General features: G+C 43.3%; 1 protein-coding gene across 1 annotated transcript; it reads left to right on the forward strand.

The window, feature by feature from the left end:
• The first annotated feature begins 4,789 nt into the window (after positions 1-4,789).
• Positions 4,790-20,583, forward strand: CDADC1 (cytidine and dCMP deaminase domain containing 1). Its single transcript, XM_068929852.1, has 9 exons — positions 4,790-4,923; positions 8,622-8,716; positions 9,492-9,669; positions 10,494-11,072; positions 13,163-13,212; positions 14,309-14,478; positions 14,999-15,188; positions 15,892-15,952; positions 17,242-20,583. Exons 1-9 carry the CDS (start codon positions 4,791-4,793, stop codon positions 17,313-17,315), a joined length of 1,530 nt encoding a protein of 509 aa, XP_068785953.1. The 5' UTR covers position 4,790; the 3' UTR covers positions 17,316-20,583.
• The last annotated feature ends 881 nt before the right edge of the window (positions 20,584-21,464 follow it).

Here is a 21,464-nt window from a genome sequence, read left to right on the forward strand (position 1 = left end):
CTACTCCAGACAAAAAGTGCATGGGTGTAGAAAATGGATTAGCCACTCTCTGATATTTATAACCTTGATATGATCTAAAATTGATTGCCTTTTTGATACTTTCAGCAACACTAGGTCTTTGCCCCTTCTCTCATACAGCAACACCCACCACCTACGGCTTGCAACAGGGACACAAACTGGGCACAAGGACTGCTTCACTGAAAAACAGCCACTTCTGAGGTGAAACGCAGCAGCTGTTTCTCAGCCTCCAAAGCAGAGTACAGTGCAGCAATGACCTCGGCTCTCTATGGAGAGCTCTCTATGGCAATGACTTGGCTCTCTGGAGAGGCAGAGTTCACATATTCATATCCTGTTAGAGTGCTGAGCTGTAGCTGAGCTGATTTGTAGCAGATGCCTCTGTCTGTAGGTGAGATCTGATCCTCTAGCAGGCATGTGCAACTCCTTTTCGAAGCAATGCATCAGTAGGAAGAAATCGCCATCTTGCTTATAAATTAATTTCATTTCTTCTTTTAATTAATTCCTGATTGTTTGCTTATTTAATGCAATTTTAATTATTAGATGAAGAGATTTTTTTTTTCTTACTTAACAGACTGATGAAGCTGCAGGATGTATCTGGTTTTGTCCGATAGCAGGGCAAAAGCTGTCTTCTACTGAGCTGCAAAAATGTATCAGCAGTGGAAACTCCTTAAATACTGCTTGCAGAGATCAAAGAGAAATTTGTTTTATTTGCATGATAGAGACAAATAGCAGGTATCTCCTATATGAATTAATGGGCCCATCTGTGTCAACGATGCTTAATAGCTCACTTTGATAAAAGAAAAAAAGCACTTCTAGGAAGGTTTTAAGTCCAGAACCAGAGAGAAGGAGGAGCCTTCCCCTTGTGACTCGGCCAGGTTATACAGCATGTATGGCCAGGCTTTCCCCAGTTAGGGAGATGAGACAGCCTTCCAACACGGTTAGAAACAGAAATCCTTGCAAATACATCTGCTAGGTAAAGAAAAAGAAACAGGTTTAAGCAATCGATCACTTAGAGGCAGGAACAAACTGCAGCTGTTAGGAGAAGCAGTAGGTTTCTCTAGTGGGTCTGACTCCTGCTGCAAAGGCCCATCCAGAAAATCTTACTGACCTGTAAACCGACTTACTCAAAAGAGCAGCTCAAAGGCTAACATGCTCCTTAAGTGAAAAGGCAATTCACAATAAATAAAAGGGACAGCAAAAAAGACGCTAGCCTCCAAACATTCTCACAGAAGCAACGAGGATAGGAGCCTCATTTCCTGATTACGCTCCTCCACCATCCTTTTCTCCACTGTCATCTTGTCAGCCGAAGCACTGGTAGACGCTGAGGAGGAACGCTCTCTGCAGTAGGGCTGGTGCCATTCTCCTTTCAACTTGGTTTTAGGGAACTCTCTCCTGGTCCAAGAGTGAGCGAATGCCCTCCTCACGTTCCCCAGAAACGCCATCTAACTGCCATCAGCTAGACGCCCTGCAGCTTTTAGCTGCACCTTTTGGTGGGAAGCACAGAGGAGAAGCTGATCCTTTAGTCCCAGTCCCTTGAAAGCTTTCAAGTGAAGATTCGAATTAGATCAAAAAACAGCTCAGATCAGGACATACCTATAAGTTAAGCCACTTTCTCTCTCATGAAGAAGACTCTTGCACGATGAGCTAACTGCAACTTACGCAGGATTCCTGCTGTGACCTTCTCACTTATTTTGTGCTTCCTGACTCTTGAAAATCCCATCTCCATACCTAGCCGTGAACGCAAGCACTTAGGCACAAGTGGAAAACCATGGCCTCCACAAGCTACTGGTGAGAGAAGCCAATCTTCCAACACAGTGGAAACAAAGAACAAAATTTATCAGAGCGGGGGCCTTTCTTGCAAGTGCTGGCTTGGTTTTGGGATACTAAGGGAAGATTATACCAAAAGTTGTTACCCACCAGATTTACCTTACTGCAAGTCTGTTTTAGCACAAAATTTATCTTCTCTGCTTTCAGCAGTGGTCCAGAGACTTGGAAGGCCGGAAAGTGAAAATAACGAGCACAAGTAATTTTATAGGCTTTTATAAAGATTGGGGTTAGAAAGGAATTTCACTGAATGCAGAAGAGTTTGTCTTAGATACTCATGCAGTTAAGTGTTAACTTTGACAGCAAAGAAATCCATTTTAGGCCATATGGTAAGTAAAAAGGAACTCAAAAGAAAAATCAAAGTAAACAGAATTCGTAACTGGCCCGAACTTCACACTCTCATCCAGTTTCTAAGCTGATACTGACTTTATTCAAGACTCACAAAAGATTCAGGGATCACTTCAGGTCACGTTCTCCAGGAATCCATTTAGTCATCAGGAGAAAACTCTAGATGGTCTAGGACTCAAGCCTGAAACTCTTCAAGATGTGATTTTATACTCACTGGATCTGAATAGTTCTTTTGTTTCTTAGACATGACAGCAGTTTACAGACTTAATTCTGTAAATTTAACCACAATGAGGCTTTTACATATCCTGATATTTAGAAAAAGAAACTTCAGTGGCAGAGATGTTAAACATTGCACGACAAAGCTAACACGTAGCTAACAGAGCCTCTGCAGACAAAATGCCCACAGGACATAGGTAGATGCTTTGCTTTATACAGACCATCAGGCCTGGTGGAGCTCATTAATAAAGGCTGATCCCTTTAGGTGTCGACGGTGAAAGCTGAGTAAACTGCCAGCGCACAAATTGACAATCCATCGTTAACACTGGAAAGAAAAGCATAGTTGCAGGCACTCTGGTTCTTGCTCCAGCCACATCGCTTGGAGCCGAGCTGCCTGCTGAGGCAAACAGCTTTCTGGGATCCCCTTCCTGCCCGGCTGACCCTTCTCGGAGGGCAGCTCTAGCCTTCTGCAAGAGTAAACATCACCAAATTCAAGCCATATCCGAGGCCACTATGTGAGATGACCAAAACTGTTTCACAGCTAATGTTCAGGGTGTTAACAAAACCCAAACATCATCGTTTTACCACAGTTCCCAGAAGTGGGGGGATGAGGCTGCAGATAGAGAGTCATTTTCTCAAAGGCATGCAGTGGTGTGTCACTCTTTGGGCTTTCTCTGCTTCTCCTGTCAAGTCTCCATAGTACTTTGCAAATACTGAATTCCCTTCATAGGGGTTTATTACCACAGACAACTACACCGCATCTGACTTAAGTATGAAGGAACTAATCTACGTTAAACACAGCCGTTGCACTAACGCCCACAAACACAATTTTCAGGGAGAAATGATTTTCCCAAGTATACTTTTCCTGCAGTTTCCCTGGCAGAGTCCAGACTTTTGAGGTAAGTGCTCCTGAGACAGGGTGATGTTGCCTCTCTTTTGAGGCCCAGCTACTACAGAGCAGGAAGGAGCTGCACTGAGGGCACCCCTAGTTAATGTTACTGGCCATGTCACAAGTGGAACCGCACCTGCATTCGCAGAAGATCTTCCTCAGAGCAGTCATTACTTTTGATCAGACTTCTGGGGGGGGGGGGGGGGAGCCTCTGCCCTGGAGCAAAATCTCACATGCTTCATTTCCAAGCAGATAGTCTCTTGGTAGGGAAAAACAACCGGAGATCCAAATAGCACGCTAGTTAGCAGCTGTTAACATCACCTCAGCTGTGGAGCAGATTTGCTTGCCAGCACCCCGTCTATTTTTCACTTCTCTTTGGCACTGTCAAGAGATTTGATCTGCAGAAACAAGACAAGAAGTCTGAGTGTCCGGAGGACCCTGGTTTCCTCCTGAAAGCATGCTCTTTGAGATGTATTTCCCGGGAAACGGCTTGGTCATTTCTTTTTAATGACTGCAACATGTAAGTGATCCTCTTCATTGTTTTCTTTACTCCAGACTCTATCCACAGTCTTTCTGGGACCAGAAGATTTCATGCATTTTTAACTGTTACCTCAACTGCTTTCAATAGATAAATGCAAATTTCTTCCATAAACCATTAATTGTTTCCATATAAATGTACACAGTTTTGAAGTAACTCCGTTAGTTACAACACCTCCAAGCTATTAGATACTCCCCCTCTAGTAATCAACAAGTATCTACATAATCACAAGTCATTTCTCCTCATAAAAGAAGAGATACGAAATACCAAGTCTGGGTGTGCTCTCATTTAGTTTCCAGTAACCTGTAAGCCCATGAGCAGAGGCAGTCAAATCCTGTAAAAGCAGCTCTTTCTTCAGGAGCCCAATGCTGGTACTTGATAGCCAAGAAGTAAATGTACCCTCAAGTACTGACTCAAACCAAGGTAAAGATTATTAAAAGGCAAAAGCCAACGAACAAAAACTTTGCGGCTGCTCTTCCTGACCTTCCTCCGAACCGCAGCCTCGGGTAGCCAAAACAGTAACCCCAGAGCAAGCCTTCCCAGGCCTGAACCTTTGTTCATACACGATGAAAAAAGGAATTTGGATGCCTCCGCCGGCTGGTGCCATCTCCCCACATCGGCCGCAAGACATAACGCTTTAATGAAGAAAAAAAGCTTCGTTTCCAAAGCTCGCTCTCCACACTGACAAGCGCTCGCTCATCGTACTACACAGCTTTTCCACGTCCTTAATGGCCGCGGTTAAACCCAGCGAGACGCTTAGCCGGGTTACGAGGGACAGCGACCCGACCCACCGGCCGCCCCCCGCCCGCCTCTGAGGGCAGCGGCGGGAGCCAACGCGCACGCGCCCCAACGGCCGCTCGACAAGCCCCTCCCCGCCCCCGCCTTCCTATTGGCCGAAGCCCCCGCTCCGCCCGTCAGCTACGTGGCGACGCCCCCCGGGGGAGGAGCGCGGCCGCCATGGGGGCGGGGCGGGGCGGGGCGGCAGCGGCGGCACCGATGCACGGCGCGGAGGAGGACAAGGACGAGGAGGTGGCGGCGGCGGCGGGGCCGCGGGTGAGGGCGGCGAGCACGCAGACCGACAGTATGGCCGGTGAGCGCCACCCCCTGCCCGCCACGGTGGGCCCGGGGCCTGGCGGGGGGGGGGGAAAGGGAGCGGGGGTCTGGCCCGGCCGCGCCGCTGTGAGGGAGCCGCGGCGCCGGCGCGCGGCGGGAGCGGCCGTTAACGGCTGGCGGGAGCCCTGAGGGGGCAGGGGGGCGTCAGTGTCTGTCTGTCTGTCGCCCAGCTCCTTCCCAGGGTTTTTGGGAGCCCTTTCCCTTACCGCGTTTTGCATAGGGCGCTCCTGCTCGTTCGAGGCAATGCAGTAACGTGTCGTCTGCTCCCGCCCCGTACGTTTAGTCTTCTTCGTGAGGCTTTTTGCTAACCAAGACTTGGGTTTTTTTCTCTTTTCTTTTTCCCCTTTGGCTGTCAAGATGATTTCCAGCTTGTATTTTTAATTGTTTAAAAACGCTTCCCGTCTGAAGGATGTCATTACCAACCTTTATAGCAGGGCCCAGGTACAAATTTGGCAGAGAGCAACTCTATCACAAGGCTCTGAAGTCCCAAACGAAGTGGATTTTGACAGACTTCACACATCCCATTGCTGTTGTCCGAGGTGCACATGTAGATTGTCTGTGGGTTGTGTGCCTCTCAGGCCACAACAGGCCACCAGGCCTCTCTCTGAGGTGTCGATGGGATTTGGTTCTTCCCAGTGCTATGAAAATCCTGCTTCCAAGTGAGCAAGGAAGATGAACTCTGAAAATGGTTTCCATTTTCCTTTTCCAGGCACCATCTAGGGAGTTAAAATGATGAGATTCCCCCTTTTCAGTGGTGTTTAAAGCATATTGTTTTTTTTTTTTTTTACCTTGTAAGATGAGCTCTCATGGGTTTTTTTTCAGACTTTGAACTAGGGAGTCCTATGCTGCAACAGTGTCATAAGTCATGTAGCTGAGCTGCATCCACATGGGCAGTGCCCTGTTCCTTCTTGCCTGCCAGTATAGGGGTAGCAGGATTTTCGACACTCACCTTCACACCATACTTTGCCTGGAGCGTGCTTTTCTTCACTGGTGTGGAAGCTCTGCCCTGGAGGAGTAAAATTGTGCCTTTGTGCAAGCGTGAGGCTGGGCTGTGTAACAGAGTAGGGATGCTGTGAGGATATGATCCACCTTTCACATCGTTTTGCTCATAGTAGCGAAAACAAAGAGCCTGATTCTTTCTCTTCCCTGATCTTCTGCACTTCCTTTTAAATTCTGTGGGATTTACAGATGTCTTCCACCTACAAATTTATTTCTGTGGCCACTTTAATCTGGCTTTGCTTCGCTGTGTTGAACTTAATAAAACATGTAACTACATAAATGAGTAAAGAGGAGGGCATATATAAATCATAATTGGAACCGCTGTACTTTCCTTTTTCATCATAGTATCTCTTTCTACTTCATATTATAAATTAATGTAAATTCACAACAGGGATGCAAACCAGTACATTCTTTGGTTTGTTTCCAGTACGTTAAGTGCAGGAGGCACAGATTAGGCCCAGGAAAACAAACAGCAGTTCAAACTTGTTTCTGTTTGCTGTGTATTCTGCTTTAAACCTGCTCTGCATGCTGAGCCTTAATCCGTTATCGAAATCACGACAGGAGATGTGTAAGCGGGTATAAGTTGTACTGTTTATTTTAGCTTGCCATTTTGGGAACTGCACCGGCTACCACAGGTGCGAATGGGGGCTGTAACAAGAATGAACTGAATGAACCTTTAAGAAAACAAGTTCTCCACATGTAATTATGGCTTGTAGGCCTACTTTCATGGTTTGTTTTTAGTACAAGTAAGAACAAATCTTTCTCATGCTTTCTGAAAATTAACATTTTAAGTAGCACAAGTGTCTGATTCTGCCAGCCAGGTGCCTTTTGCAGTGCTTTTGCACCGAGGGCATAGTTGTGCAGCCTAAAGAGCAGTGGACAGTGTGGCGTCAGCTGGTGCTGCTGAGAGGACAGTTGTTCTTTTCCAGAATCCCTAGTAATTTTGCTCTCATTACTGTGTGGAAAACGCTGCACAGATATTGGGCGAAAATGGTATTCTAGTCGTGAGTTTCAAGGAAGCATGTTTATCCACTGTCCTAATTGTCTTTTGGGGTTCACAGCCTATGAACCATAAACCTGTCTAAGCCTCCTTTTCAAACCCTTTTTCCCACCAAAGCAATCTTAGTATCTGGTTATGCCTCTTCCAAGCTGCTAGAACTACTTAAAGAAATGTCTTTCGCATTGTATTCTTGCGTCTGCCTTTTCCTCTTTTGCAGAAGTGCTAATGTTTGTGTCAGGGGGTAAAACAGAGAAAACTTTACCATCAGACAGCGCACGCAGTGCTTGCGGTGGAATATGTGCTCATTACAGCTCTCTGTAAGCGCTGCTTAAAGAGGAACTGGAGCCTTTTCAGAGTCTTTCAGAGCAAGTCCTCTTGCCGAGCACACGGCAAGACAGTGTTACATCTGGAATGGCATAAACATTAGACAGCAGTGCGGGACTTCCTTCTTTTTTTATCTGTGGCATGTTCAGCCATGCTATGAGTATGGCCTAGGACGCTACACAGTCCAGATTTTGAGAAGTGAGTGATCTGGCACATCATTAGGTGGTTGGTGGGCTCAGAAGTGGTTCTTTGCTACCTTTTTCGTTATTTGGTCAGAAGTGACAGCCACCTGAGTAATAGGTTTAAGTTTTTATAACAGTCTACCCAAAACCTAAGCAGATTTTGTAAAAATCTAGTTTGGAAGCAGGTTTCTCCAGAGCTGTTACAACGGGTAGATTTCACAATAGCTACTTGCTTTTGCTGGTGGTGTTGGTTTAAGATCATGACGTGTACCTAGATATTTTTGCTGTATATATGGCGAGCCTGAAGCTGAGTTACAAGAGATGTCTCTGATTTCTTTAAGCGTCTGTGACTCATTCAAGTGCATTGAGTTATATGGGATCTGGTCTGTGATTTCTGCTGTTTACCGCTAAGTAGAATTAACTCCCTGAATTTCAGTGAAAGCATCACCACTTTCTGTTATTCTGCAAAGCTCATCTCTGCATCTGACTGCAAGCATTTTGGGTTGACAGATTTTTGTCCTGAAGAGGACAGTGTGTCCTGCTTAATAGGTGTTAGCTGCTGTAATAGCAGAAATGGTTGACAGACTAGCTTCTGTTGAAGCTGGGGTGTAGAAAGTCTGGAAATTGTTAAAACTTTTTATTTCAGTCTGCATAAAGGTTCTATTTTGTTTCACCTACAAGCCAGGTTGCAAAACTGGTGACTGGGGTTAGTGTTGGAGGAAGTGTGTATGAGGACAATAATGCTGATCATAGCCCTCATTATAAGCAAAATCTTGCTGCATGTTGGATTGCTTGGCTTATATGCTTCTGCATTGTTTCACAGAACGGAAAATGCAATGTATAGGTTGTTAAAAGTGGGGGAATTTTTGAAATATAGAATTTGTGCCAGTTATGATATCTCAGAGCTTAAAGGCAAAGATAACCTTCCCTTAAAGAGAGGCAAGATATGGCTCTACTAACTGTCCACAGCTTGCCCGTTCCAGCTCCAAACTGTGTCCCTCCTGACATACTTAGCTTCTAATCTAGGAGAGAAATATGAAATACAGCGTGCCACCTTTGAAGAGTTCACATCTGCTGTACAGCATCCCTTGTATATCTTAGTTATTCAAACAACGTATTTTTTCTTTGGAATTTTTATTAATAAATATTTCTTTGTTCTTCTAATGACAGGTCAAATACCAAGACTTTCTAAGGTCAATCTTTTTACTTTGTTCAGTCTCTGGATGGAGCTCTTTCCCTCAGCTGAGCAGCAGAAGAAATCACAGGTAAGATATATACGTTTACAATTAATCAGTCTTTCTGAACGAATGCTAATAGCTCCTGCAGTGAATTTAACTAGACTCTTCTTTACGCAACGTGACATATGGCAGATACTCCAGAAAACACAGGGATCCAGGTGTGAACGATCGTGTCTGTGATAAACAGACTTTTTTCCGCCGAAGGTTCTTTAGAAACAAGATTAGTTTCTGTAAAAGAAGAGACAGAAATAAGTCTAGCCAAGCAGTTGGCTCTCAGGCTGGTCAAGATTAAGACAGAAATTACATTCATCAGCATTCTCAGAGGGTTTCCCTGCAGCGTACAGAGTATGCTCCACAGTAAGAGCAATGGCCCGTTTCAGAATTTCCTTGTGAATCTTTTTTTCCTTTGTGCCAAACAAAGGAGCTAACTGTCATCTCCAGGGAGTGAATCAGAGGGGTTTTCAGTTTTAATTGACATAATTTTCTCTGCTCCCTCTAGGTTTTGTTATGGGCAAAACACAGACCAGAAAAGTTAGGGATTTGCAGCAAATCCTGATTTGAAGTTTGACAGGGGCATAGTTTAGTACTCGGATATTATCATGCACATGTAGAAACTGTAGGAAAAAATTGTTGCTTAGAGGAAATGTAACATAAAGATTACTTACTGATTCATATCCACATTTGTACTGAAAAGCAATGTGCTCTGATTCTGGCTAGCTTACTGCTCCCCAAGGATGAGCCGTAACATCTCTATTGACTTGATGCTAAAATAAATTAATAATAGTGATTTTTTTTTTTGTAGGTGAAGAAGAGTGGTCTTGTTGTTGTGAAAAACATGAAGATTATTGGTCTTCATTGTTCCAGTGCAGACTTGCATGCTGGCCAGATTGCGCTCATTAAACATGGATCAAGACTTAAAAACTGTGATCTGTATTTTTCCAGAAAGCCATGTTCAACTTGTTTAAAAATGATTGTAAACGGTAAGCAAATGACTGTAGTATAGTAGGAGTAAATGCTATGCTTATGATTGGTGGTATGAGAAAGCCAGTTTTCTCTTTGGTTTGTTCCAGTTGTCACTCCTGATCTCTGACTTACATAACCCGCACTGATGTTTTTCAAAAGTGTAAAAGCAGAATTGAACGTTGCATTTCCAGCAGCTGATGGTCCAAAAAGTAGGATTTGCTACTGAGACCCTATTTCTCAGTGCTACCAATATTGTTAGCGATGCTTGTCTCTTGGAGGAGATGCAGTGCTGAGATTTTGACATACTGGTGTGGCACTTTGCCAAGGCAGCCCTAAGCCTGATGACTAGGCCTGGCTTGCTACGTTTTTCCTTGCCCTCCCATTGCTTTTTAGTGGCACTAGAGGAAGGGGTTATTTGGTGCAGAAATCACAGGGCGTACTTGAAGGCTTCTTTTTCTCAAGTGAGAGGAAGACATGTCGTGCTTCCTGAGATGGGATCTGCTGGTACAGCCCTTCTGGAAGTATTGCTCTTTAATCTCAACAGCAGCTTTTGTTAGTGCTGCCCCTTAATTGGTGGTAATGTATCTCTTGTACGTAAGATGTGAAAGTAGGCTGCCCCAAAAATCTTGCAACTTAGCAAAGTTTGATTTCTGTCTGTAGTCTGATTATCAGGTCTGGTAACCTCTTGATACTGGTATCTGCCAGCAGTGCAGATGCCCTTTAAGCAGCACCCGAGGCCTTAAAGGAGTAAAAACAGAGTTGTGTGGTAATGTGTTGAGTATGAGGTTTATGTTCCACTATATTTGCACGCTTCCTTTAGTTGCATTATCTTCTCTTACAGCTGGAGTGAACAGAATTTCTTACTGGCCTGCTGATCCTGAAATCAGCTTGCAGAATGAGGCATCTAATCCCATGACTACTGATGATGCAAAGCTAGATGCCAAAGCAGTGGAAAGATTGAAGTCAAATAGTCGTGCTCGTGTGTGTGTCTTGCTTCAGCCCTTGGTGTGCTATATGGTGCAGTTTGTTGAAGAAACTTCCACCAAGCTCGATTTCATTCAAAAAATAGCGAAATCTCAGCCTGGCTTTAATACTGACTTTTATACTCAGTGTAGACAAGAGAAAATAAAAGAGTATGAAAGTTTATTCCTAATTTCAAATGAAGAAATGCACAAGCAAATATTGATGACAATAGGACTGGAGAATCTCTGTGAAAATCCATACTTCAGCAACCTTAGACAAAATATGAAAGATCTCGTCGTGGTCTTGGCCACAGTAGCTGCCAGTGTCCCTGTCTTTGGATGCTTTGGGTTTTACTGCTGTGAATCACAGCCAGCAAATGAAACGTACCATCAGGGTTTGCCCCAAGAAATTGCGAGGCACTGTATGATACAAGCCAGACTACTTGCCTATCGGACAGGTGAGTTGTTAATGTAATTGGGGAAGGGTGGCTCCTGTGATTACAGTGTGTTCCTGGTTTTCAGTCTGGTTTCTTCCAAATACTGCCTTGAGCAGGTCACTGAACTGCGTACGTCCATTTCTCTGTCTTTGAAATAGTCTGTAAAGGCACTGAGGTTTCTCAAGATGAAAATCGGTGCATTTAACGTACAGTGCTAGCAAAGCCTGCCCTGCCAGCATGCGCAACATCTGTCTCAAAGAAAACAATAGCATTGAAACTCTTCAAGCTGCTGTGAGACTCTCTTTACCGATATTTCACAAGATGCTTCTGTTACACTACACATACTGGCACCTATTTGATATTATGTATGCTTCTTCAGAAAATAGCAGTGGAATAGTATTCCTCCAGGAGGTTTTAAGTACAGTTATGTTAAGTTTCCTAGTCCCAATATCATTAGTGACAGTGATGATGTATCTGATGTCTTTTTGTTTGCAAAGATTCTGGAGATTTGATACCCAAGCTGTCTTGAGGTTTTTTTTATTGACTTTTGCATCTTTGATGAAGATTACTTCTGTTGAGCACTTTTTTCTGTCTGTGTAGCAATGCAGTAAGCTGGTAAATTCTTCTAGAGATTACTGTTCTGAAAGCTTAGAATTTGATGGTGCTCCTTAGTGATGTTTTCCTTCCACCTAGATAGGACAGTCGCTTTTTTCTCCTTTTGTAGACAAATAAGTGGTATATATTTAAAGCTTAAAACAAAAGTATTCCCTCCCTCCCTCTCTCACAGACAGACAGACACCCTCATGCCCCACCCCCACCCTATCGAGTTAGATGCTGAATATGCCTTTTGACTTATTCAAACCTTGTGATTTGAAAGCGTGGATCTTCACATTTTAAAGTTTTCCTTTTTTTTTTTTTTCCTTTTTAGTTGTTCTTTTTTCCTGGTACCCTTCCACAAATTTAGTCACCGAAAGTTGCAAGGGAGATTGGATTTCAGAACTAATTCGGAAGTTGCCTGCCTCAAGCCGTATGTTCTTTGCAGAACTACTGTGTGGTAGAGCAAGATAAAACTGCCCAGCTTCAGTATTCATTCTTGAGTTAGCAGAATTCAGTTTTGTCTGTGCTGTTCAGCCTGAAGTCAAGTCTGTGTTTGAACAGACTCTTATTCCGCCTCAGTCCTGTTATGAGGTCCTGATCCTATATGAAATTAAAATAAATAACACCTCCCACACACATACTCAGATGCTTTACATCATCATTCAGGTGCTACCAGAGGAGTGAGGTCATAAGATGTTTTCTGTGCTGGGTTAGTATACATCAATGGCTAATAAATATGTAGAATGGAAATAAAGTTGCCAGCCCTCATAAAACATTTTCTTGGCAGGAAAAGACCCTCTTTGAGTGTGCAGTTGTAAAGCTAAGGATGATGAGAAGTGGTTAGCTGAAACAGTTTTGCCTGCAATATTTGTCACCATGGAAGCCTGAATTTCTTTTTCACCTCGATATGCTCCATTTTCACTGGTCGAGACTCCCATCAATAACTTCCGGGGAAGACTTCCAAGTTCCATAAAAGACTTCCAGGTCACATAACGGAAGGTTCTGTTCCAGTGTTCCTGCAGTGGTGATAGGAGACCACAGAATTCAATTGTTAACGTTTTCTCTCTGAGTTAGGTATAAAATAAAACAAATTTTGTTAGGAATTGAGACTACGGAACTATGAACTTAATGACTGGCGGAAATTAATTTTAGTAATAAATAATGAAAAGGGTTTTTTATATCGGTTTTGCAGTCTCAAATCCGCTAACCTGTCTGTGTGTATTCTTGGCGCACATTTTCGTGTCTCATATATGCAGTGATTATTTCTCAACGTTTGTGAACAAATGTACCTAGCCAAGCCTTAGAATGGCTGGCCACGCCCTTGCTTTTGCAGTAGACTCATATTACATTGAAGCTCTTATCTTTCTGCATTTCTTTTCTTTTGACTGCCAGGCACCCAAGAATGTTCCTCCTTAGTCTCTGGTTTTGTATATTTTTATATTTGGTATATGTTTATATAGGTAACATGCAAGTACCTTACGTGTTACTTACTGCTAAAACGTTCTGTATTTTAGAGGATCATAAAACAGGAGTTGGAGCTATTATTTGGGCGGAAGGAAAATCTGTAAGTATGGAAAAACTTACCACTTCTTGCACTCGCAATTCATACAAGTGTATCTTCTTAGAAATTATTTTACCTTGAAAAATGCACATGTGTATAAAACTGTACACACACAGTGCTATAGAAAACTTGCACTTCTCATTCTTTGCCAACTAAATTAATGAGTGATTCAATGTTACATTGTCAAGATGAAGGAGCAGAATAAACAAGTTCAGTAACTGCCAGTGTCCTTGCCTAGTTTTTCACCGTTTGTTTCCATAGTTATTGTTTTCATTATTCTAGGTGTCTTGGCTGCAGAGTTCTGCCACAGCTGCTGTTCAGACAGCCTATGCCTACTCTACATAGTTCCTCTTTGCAGCTGGTTTTTGGAGTGGTAACAGGGCAACCATAGCCTGACAATCTCTTGTAGATTTTTGATGGAGCTGAAATGCTGTGCTGGCTTTAGCACGTTTTTTTGAATCAAAGTGGTATTTTTGTACAAATGTTGTTTACTTTTTCCCATCTAAACGTAAAGGGTTTATTTCTTTAAGTCCTTAATTGTGCACTTTACTGGTCCAAGAATGCTCATTCTTCATGCAACTGAAACGTGTGCTTTTCTGTTTCTTCTTGGCACTTCTGTCATCAATTGCTTCTAGTTGTTTTGTTTCTTGTTCTGATTTCAATTGCCAATTTCTTTGTCAGCCCACTGGTCACTTGGGTGTGTTCTGAGACAGGTAAAATGCAGTCCCTGGCACATTAGGGACTAGCCCCAGCTTGCTTTTTTGTTGTAAGTTGCAGAAAGGTCTAATGGCTAAATCCTCAAGACTTTTTGTTGTTGCTATTGATACTACTTGCTAAAAGAAAAGCCTTTAAAGCCTAGTGCCTGGTCTTGTTTGTGGTGTTAATGGTTTGCCCATGCAGCTCCTATGGAGCTTTGGGAGTGGGGGGGAGAGTTTCACAAAGACATGCAGTGAGCTGAGTTCTCTTTTAATTGCTAAAACTTGGCAAGAACTAATAACGCTCAGATACTAAGCGAAACGTGCAATATATGTTGCACAACACTTAGATTTAGTACACAATTTAAACGTCTCCAAATTTGATGATCTTCTTGCTATTGCAGAGAAGCTGTGATGGAACAGGAGCAATGTATTTTGTAGGCTGTGGTTACAATGCCTTCCCTGTTGGATCTGAGTATGCTGATTTTCCACACATGGATGATAAACAAAAAGACCGGGAAATCAGAAAGTTCAGATACATTATACATGCTGAGCAGAATGCCTTGACGTTCAGGTAATAGGTTTATTTTTACCACAGAAAAGAATGAGACAAGTCACAAAAAAATGCCGTGACGGGTGCATGATAGCATTGTGATGAAGTGTGGGTTGCAGTCACAATGTTGTTTATACCTATGATGCAGAACTTGATGTGCATAGACAGAGTCAGCTCTGGCGTTTCTTCAAGCATCTGAGTGAACTTGATGTAAAAGATGTTCGGTCTTACGTGTGCAGCTATCCTTGAAATACAAGCGACAGCTTCTGCTTCCTGCTAGGACCATGCTACAACCTGAAATATGGAGGAGTGGCACCTGTTGAGGTTTCTGACAATAGGTGTGGAAAGGTGTGGGGGAGGTTTCATTCGTAGACAATAAAACCAAACCAGATGTGATCTTATACTTGTACACTTGAATAAGCTGCTTCTGAGAGTAGAGGGTAACACAGCACTTCTTTGCTTGCTCCCATGAGATATCAAGTTGTCAACATTCAAACCCACGAAGACATAACTTTGAAATTCTGTTTCTGACTGCTTACAGGTGTCAAGAAATAAAGCCAGAGGAGAGAAGCATGATATTTGTGACCAAATGTCCCTGTGATGAATGTGTACCTTTAATCAAAGGGGCTGGTATCAAGCAGATTTATGCAGGAGATGTTGATTCTGGAAAAAAGAAAGCGGACATATCATACATGAAGTTTGATGAACTTGAGGGCGTAAGCAAATTTACAGTAAGTGTCTAATGTCCTGTATTTTAAAACGCGGGTCAGCGGCGTGAGAAGGGAGGAGTGGGCAAGCATCGGCAGCCAACATGGGAGTGTGAGGCTCTTTCTGTGTGTGTGGTGTTTTTCTGTTTGCTTGTTTTTCCCCCTTGTGCTGATTAATCAAATACAAGTGGAACAGGGAGGCAGCTCTGCAAGGACACTGGGAAGGAGTGCTGTGCTGTTTGCCAGAGGGTAGGGCAGAGTGTGCCCATTTTCTGTGTTGTTATTTCCTTGCAGATTTCCCTCTAACTTCTTGGTGCTTCTTGAGGTGGTGTCTTTGCGCTCTGAAATTCTCTCCCAGCCTGTCCCATCACAGAATAGTAGCTGATGTGGGAGGTGACTGTGCGCTTTCGTAGGTCCTTCCAGCCCCTCCTGAAAGAGCCGCAGCGCGTTCTGGAGGTGGGCAAGTGCCCCTGTCTTTGGGGTGCTCACCATGACAAACTGCAGCACTGTTGGTTTCAAGCAGGCTCGTTCCCCTATCAAGGGAGTAAATGGCCACACACGCGCTAACTACTTTTTATTCTCAAGTGTGTGTGTGAGGAGGAACTCCTTTTTCCTACCTCACCTCTAGTCATGCCTTACAGTGAAGTACTGTGGGGTACTTCCTCTTTCTCCCCTGCTTTTTTCTGTCTTCTAGAATAAGTGAACTTTTTTCTTTTTCTCTTACCAGTGGCAACTAAATCCATTTCACACTAATGTCCTTGAATTCCATGATCCCACAGCCAAAGAAAGTAAGTGTTTTTCATTGATGCGTTTCGTGTTTGAAGTCAATACATGACATTCATTTTTAAACAAGCCCGAACTCCTCTAGGTTTGATTTCAGTTAGTTAGATTTTGCTATGAAAACTTGTCCGAACTTTTCGGGTAGATGAACTAAGGATAAGTCCAAAACATAAGTTTGTTTTAACAAATGCATGGCACTCGTAGGCCTTGATAATAGGACTACTAGATTGTGTAACGCATACAATATGCTATTTTGAACACTGATCCTTCCAGACTACTGTGTCATGTTTTATATCATGCTCTAAAAAGATTTTAAAGTACTTTGGAGTGCTGTTGTTTTTCAGGGGAAATTGGCCTCCTCCAAGTCATTTAAATGTTTTGTGGAAATTTCCAGTGCTTCTCTTATAAAGCAGAATCTATGCCAGTGCTCTTCAATCAATTTTTTTTTAACCTTCTTCCTTGTTTCTGTTGTTTTTGATGGCAGCTGAGGCCACACACGATCCTTGTCTTCCTACACCTCTGTAGCAAGGGAGCTGTCATCTTCCAATAATAGTATTTAGATGACTGTTATGCCAAAGCCCTTCTTGGGGTGCAGAAGGGACCCACCATTGGCATCTAGTGTCAGCTACCAGGCCTTAGAATGTTTCTCAGCCGGTGGGGAAAATCATGTCTGAAAATAAGCTAAATAATTTTTCTGCCTCAGGCATATAGAGATATTTTCCACTAGGGGTCCGGTGGTTACTCAAGGCACTGAGTCCTGCCCTAGGAACATAGCAAAGACTGCTAATGGGTTTTGTACCGTACAAACAGCTGCGTACTGCAAGCTAACTCCCAACATGCAGTGAGCTAGATTAACAGAGAAGTTTTTTTTTTTTTTTTCTTGCGTACTTCCTTATGAGTCCTAGGGGAGTTGGGGTAGTGTTTATGAGTGTTAGTAGTCACTGCATAATGTCAAGGCTTGTTTGTCCCTGTCTCAGCTAATGGTTTTCAAACCTTACTGGGGAAAGATTTGTTGTGGGATACTTGTTTGACAACCTTTAATGGGGCTCATTTTTCTAACAGTGGTTTCTTCAAGGTGGTAGACTTGCATTTTCAGTGCTGAACTCCGTTCGGCATTGGGTTGCTCTTTTTCCTTAGTATGTTTTCCTTGCTATGGTTGTTTGCATGTTCTTTTATATGGAGAAGACGACAATCACGCCCTTCCCGCAAATATTGTTCCATTATGCCTATGCACGTGAGTATTTAGGCGATTTTTAGTATTGTATTAATACAAGTTTCACTTTTTTTTTTTCTCCAGATGGTGTCCAGAAAACAAAATCACTAGATGACCAGCAGCACCAAAACAAGAAGCTGTGTCTTGGCCACTATTGAATAATTAAGCACTTCTGCAATCTCGCTCTGTACTTTTATAATGCAGCCTGTTTGCACTTTCAAATAAGAGTTGTATTTATTGTTTGGAAAGCTATTTTTAGAATAAGTTTATTTATGATGTCTTAAATGTTTTATAGAATTTTTAATTTTGAAGTTCCTGGGCAAAAATGCTGCCCGTGTCCTCTGTGGAAGGAATTGGGTGGCTAATCATTGTTAACGTATTAAAAAAAAACAATCTGTTCACTGCCAGTAGGTCAGGATTATAGTAAAATGGGGTCTGTTTGGTGTGGTACAGGGACTGAGGAATGGATTTCTAAACTCTGGGCTGGCAGAGTAAGTCCTAGTTCTTCAAGTACAGTGCTCAAGGGAGTCTCTTAGGAAACAGTAGCTAGGTAGTCACTAGTAACTATTTCTAGTTCCTGAATGTGGCTTTCACTTCTCAGTCTGCTTGTATAATGGAGACAAACCCGTTGGGATGGAAACGGCTGCTAGATTACTCATTTGTGGGTCAAGCTCCAGTCTCATACGTGCTTCTTCCACCTACAGATAGCAGCAGAGCTCTTCTATTCTGTGACACTTGCATTGCTGCTACGTGCTTTATGTGCTTCCTCAAGTGCATCCCATCTGAATTAATCTAGAGAGAAATTAGCTTTACTTTTCTCAGATTCTGGACTCGGGCCTAAAAAGAGTTTGGCTGTATGCATCTTGCTGGCCCCTGTATGCTATGTGAAAGAACGCTTGGTGCTTAGTTTCCTTTCAGCTTCGTTAACAGGCTTCTAGGACTACAGAAGCTAATAAAGTGTCAGATGTCCTGCTGTATCTTAAATAGGGTGATACGTACCACTAGGGTAGCCCTTACCTTTTCAGATGCCAGTGTTTTGAGTAACTACATGTGGAGCCTGGATGGAGTGTTTAAAAAAGGCACTGAAACTGCAAGCTCATGTTGTTGGTGCTAGGTTTGAGGGGGGATGCTGAGGTAGGTACCAGGTAACTAGACCACAAGGCAGTGTCTCATCTTGAGAGGTCAGTCCCTGCTACCATCTGTTTGCTGCTCTGAATATGACCTCTAGGTGTTTGTTTTAGCAGAGGCTCCAAGACTTTGTTTGCTCTCCTGCAGAGCTCTTAAACGCAAACACCTTAAACCTTTTTTGGTGCTGCTGGTAGGGAATGTAAATGGCCTCTTCCCAACTGTTTTGTGTATCTTGTTCTTTTTCTGTCACCCTCCCCAAAGCCCTGGAGGGGGAATTGGGTTCCGGGTTGCTGCTCGGTAGTTTCTGTTGGTTCCTCTTAACGCTTTGGAAACACCTGGAACTAGATAGCAAAGCTGTGGTTAGACAGTGTGTAAAGCAGCTTTAATGTGGCATTAATTACATGAAGTCTGTTCTTACCCAGTTTAGCAACTGGTCATGCAATTTAAGATACAGTCCTTGATGCTTATAACTGCATCAAGGAACTTTGATTCCTCATGGCTCATAGTATAAGTTTGTTCTTATGTACCTGGACATCAGAGCTAGGGAATGCTTATATGCTCTTACTGCCATGCTGTCCACATGAGAACTCACCCTCCCTAACCCCTCCTAAGAGCTGGAGAAGCTGCTGTTTCTCTCAGCCTCCTTCAGCTGAAGACTGTTCCAGGCTGCAAGATAAATGTGGTGCATGCGGTGTTAGCAGCAGAAATCTCATCAGGCAACTGGCTGACCTGCAACACTGTCTTGCTAAGCGGGTGGCATACAGCTTCATTTCACAGGAGCACATAGCGTGAGCAGAGGGGAAAAATACAACCTTCCAAGGGAAGGATGGTGAAATCTGCTCTGTGGCACACCTCAGAACGCTGCTTTTGCACAGTGGCTCATAAAGGAATAACTGAACTGCCACTGCACGAGGTCTTGTGATCTAGAGCAGAGGAAGCAACGTCCTGAACTTGCAGGCGGATCTGCAGCAGCAAGAGCTCTGCGCCTCACCTGCTGGGTTCAGAGCCCGGCGCAGATCCAGGTGTGTAGGCCTGGGGGTTATTGTTCTAGCTGCTGTGCAAACCTCAGAAATCATTTTTTTCCCCCTCATCAAGGACTGCATCGTTTGCTTGTAGCTTCCATACCAGGTTAAAGTCATATATTGTTTCTACAAAGTGTTTCATAAGCAAGATTTTCTTAATAATCTGTTTTTAAATTATGCATAACTTATTATGGCATATTTTCCCCCCACTACTTTTAAGCATCTTATGTTGGAATAACTACTCTTGACTTTTTTTACAGATAGAAGAAACACTGTCCAGGTTAGCCTAAAAAGTCCAAAAAACTGTCCGAAGCCTACTTGTTTCTGTAATTTGTAGGCAACATTTTTATACTTGAGGTAAAAGCAGGGGAGAAAAGAGGTGCAAGTTTAAGGCCCATTCACGTTTGGTAATCGGTCAGCTGGTGTCAAAATAGGTGAAGTCTGTGTCTTTATAGGAACAGTTGAAATTGAAAAGTGCCTATAAAGTTAAAGACGGCCTGGGTACATGGAAAGGTAAAGCGAAATACACAGCAAATATGACACACGCTAAATAAATACCCTGGCAGTTCTTTTTAAATAAAACTTTGTCTTGAATATCTGTATGAATGTTGCTGATAGCCTGTACTTCGTGAAGAGTTATTTTAACATTTAAGCCTTTACTTTTTATTGTTTTTTAAAAAGCATGTATTGTACAGGTTTTCCACTGAAATTTGGAATTGCGTCTAAGGCTGAAGGTCTGGAAGTCTTTTTCTGTCATGCCATGTTTCTGCAGGTTCATCCAGAGGCTCATGAATTTCCGTAGGCTCTGATTGTCAGTGTAACTCGGCTTCTTTGCTGCTTGCTGGGATTACTGAGCAAGTGCTTTATCTTGGCCCATAGGAACAATGTGAACAGGATTTCTCTCTCAGCTCGCAGACCATGTAGGTGCTGCTGTGTACACCATCTTCGTGCCCAGGAGAGCCACGGAAGATGGGGATCTCCTGCCGTGGTTGTTTTGCGAGTGTACTCTGAGATGTATGTTTCTTATGTAAAAAGAGAAATGTATTTACAACTAAGAAATGTAAAGGTTATTTATTTTAAATATATATGTGTGTATAACATTCCTGTAGGCATTCTGGGTCTCTTCCATTCATGCCAGAACAGTTATTTTAATTGCAGGTATTAACTACCAGTAATTATTTGGCCTCATGACTGCAAATTACAGAAGTTCTGTTAATCGTCTGCCTTACAGCAAAACATGTTTTCTGCTAATAAATTAATCTGACAGTAACAATTGAAGTGTGCTTTTTTTAAAGTGCTTTGGGTTATTAGGAGCAGCACAGGGCACTCTGAAAGGCGCTCGCCCTTTCCTGGCCCGGGGGCTGTGCCTGTTGCTGTGGGGCCAGCAGCTGTTCTCCTAGCTAAGCTGTGTCACCTCCCTCTGCCCTCACTGGACAACGCGTCTCAGTGTGGTACGGTGCCTCCTGTGAGCCCTGGGGATCCCCTGGGGTCCTTCATCCCTCCTCTGCAGAGCAAGAGCTACCTCAGCAGCACCCTCCAGTCTTTTTCTTGCTTGGGAGGGCTAGAGAGAGAGTGCCCAAGTGGGGACAGATAGGAGACCTGCTGCAGAAGGGCTTTTGAACTGAAATATCATTTGAGACGTACAGGCGGGAACTTTGTGGGACGTGGTGAGCAGGGCTGGTAACTGGCTGGGCTCCCCTAGGGCCGTGTTTAATGCATGTTTAATTCTGAGGAGCGTTGCTGTATTTTAAACAAAAATTTCATTTCAGCTCTCCTGTCTGTGAACCAGCCTTTAGAGCCAAACAGAAATTCTGTTTAATTTGCTAGATCCAGAAAGCAACATCACTCAGAGGCAAGAAAAGCGAAGAAGGCAGATGGTGTGTGCTACTTTCTAATAGATGTGAATCACTGTGTCATTACTGAAGCTGGTCGCAGCGGCACATGCACGAAGCTGAGCTCTGTTCTGCACGGAGGGGTAGTTGCGGAGAAATGTCGACAACCATTTAACCAGTCTTCTGGGGCTCCTTTTGTTTTCCCAGACCTGCTTAGCTGTCTGTTAGCATATGCCAGTTTTGTATGCTGTAGGCAAGACCTTTTCTTAAACAGTTTTAGGCATCAGACAATGTGCTGCTGTGCTCTGGGGGTTTGGTCTCGCTT

This window comes from Struthio camelus, chromosome 1 (assembly GCF_040807025.1).
Source record: "Struthio camelus isolate bStrCam1 chromosome 1, bStrCam1.hap1, whole genome shotgun sequence".
NCBI classification, from domain to species: Eukaryota; Metazoa; Chordata; class Aves; order Struthioniformes; family Struthionidae; genus Struthio; species Struthio camelus.

Bases quoted from the DNA above. Each gene is read 5' to 3' on its own strand.
- CDADC1 (XM_068929852.1), top strand. From the start codon at position 4,791: ATGGGGGCGGGGCGGGGCGGGGCGGCAGCGGCGGCACCGATGCACGGC. The intron at 11,073-13,162 runs GTGAGTTGTTAA...TCTGTATTTTAG, and splicing joins ACTACTTGCCTATCGGACAG to AGGATCATAAAACAGGAGTT. The intron at 14,479-14,998 runs GTAATAGGTTTA...GACTGCTTACAG, and splicing joins CAGAATGCCTTGACGTTCAG to GTGTCAAGAAATAAAGCCAG.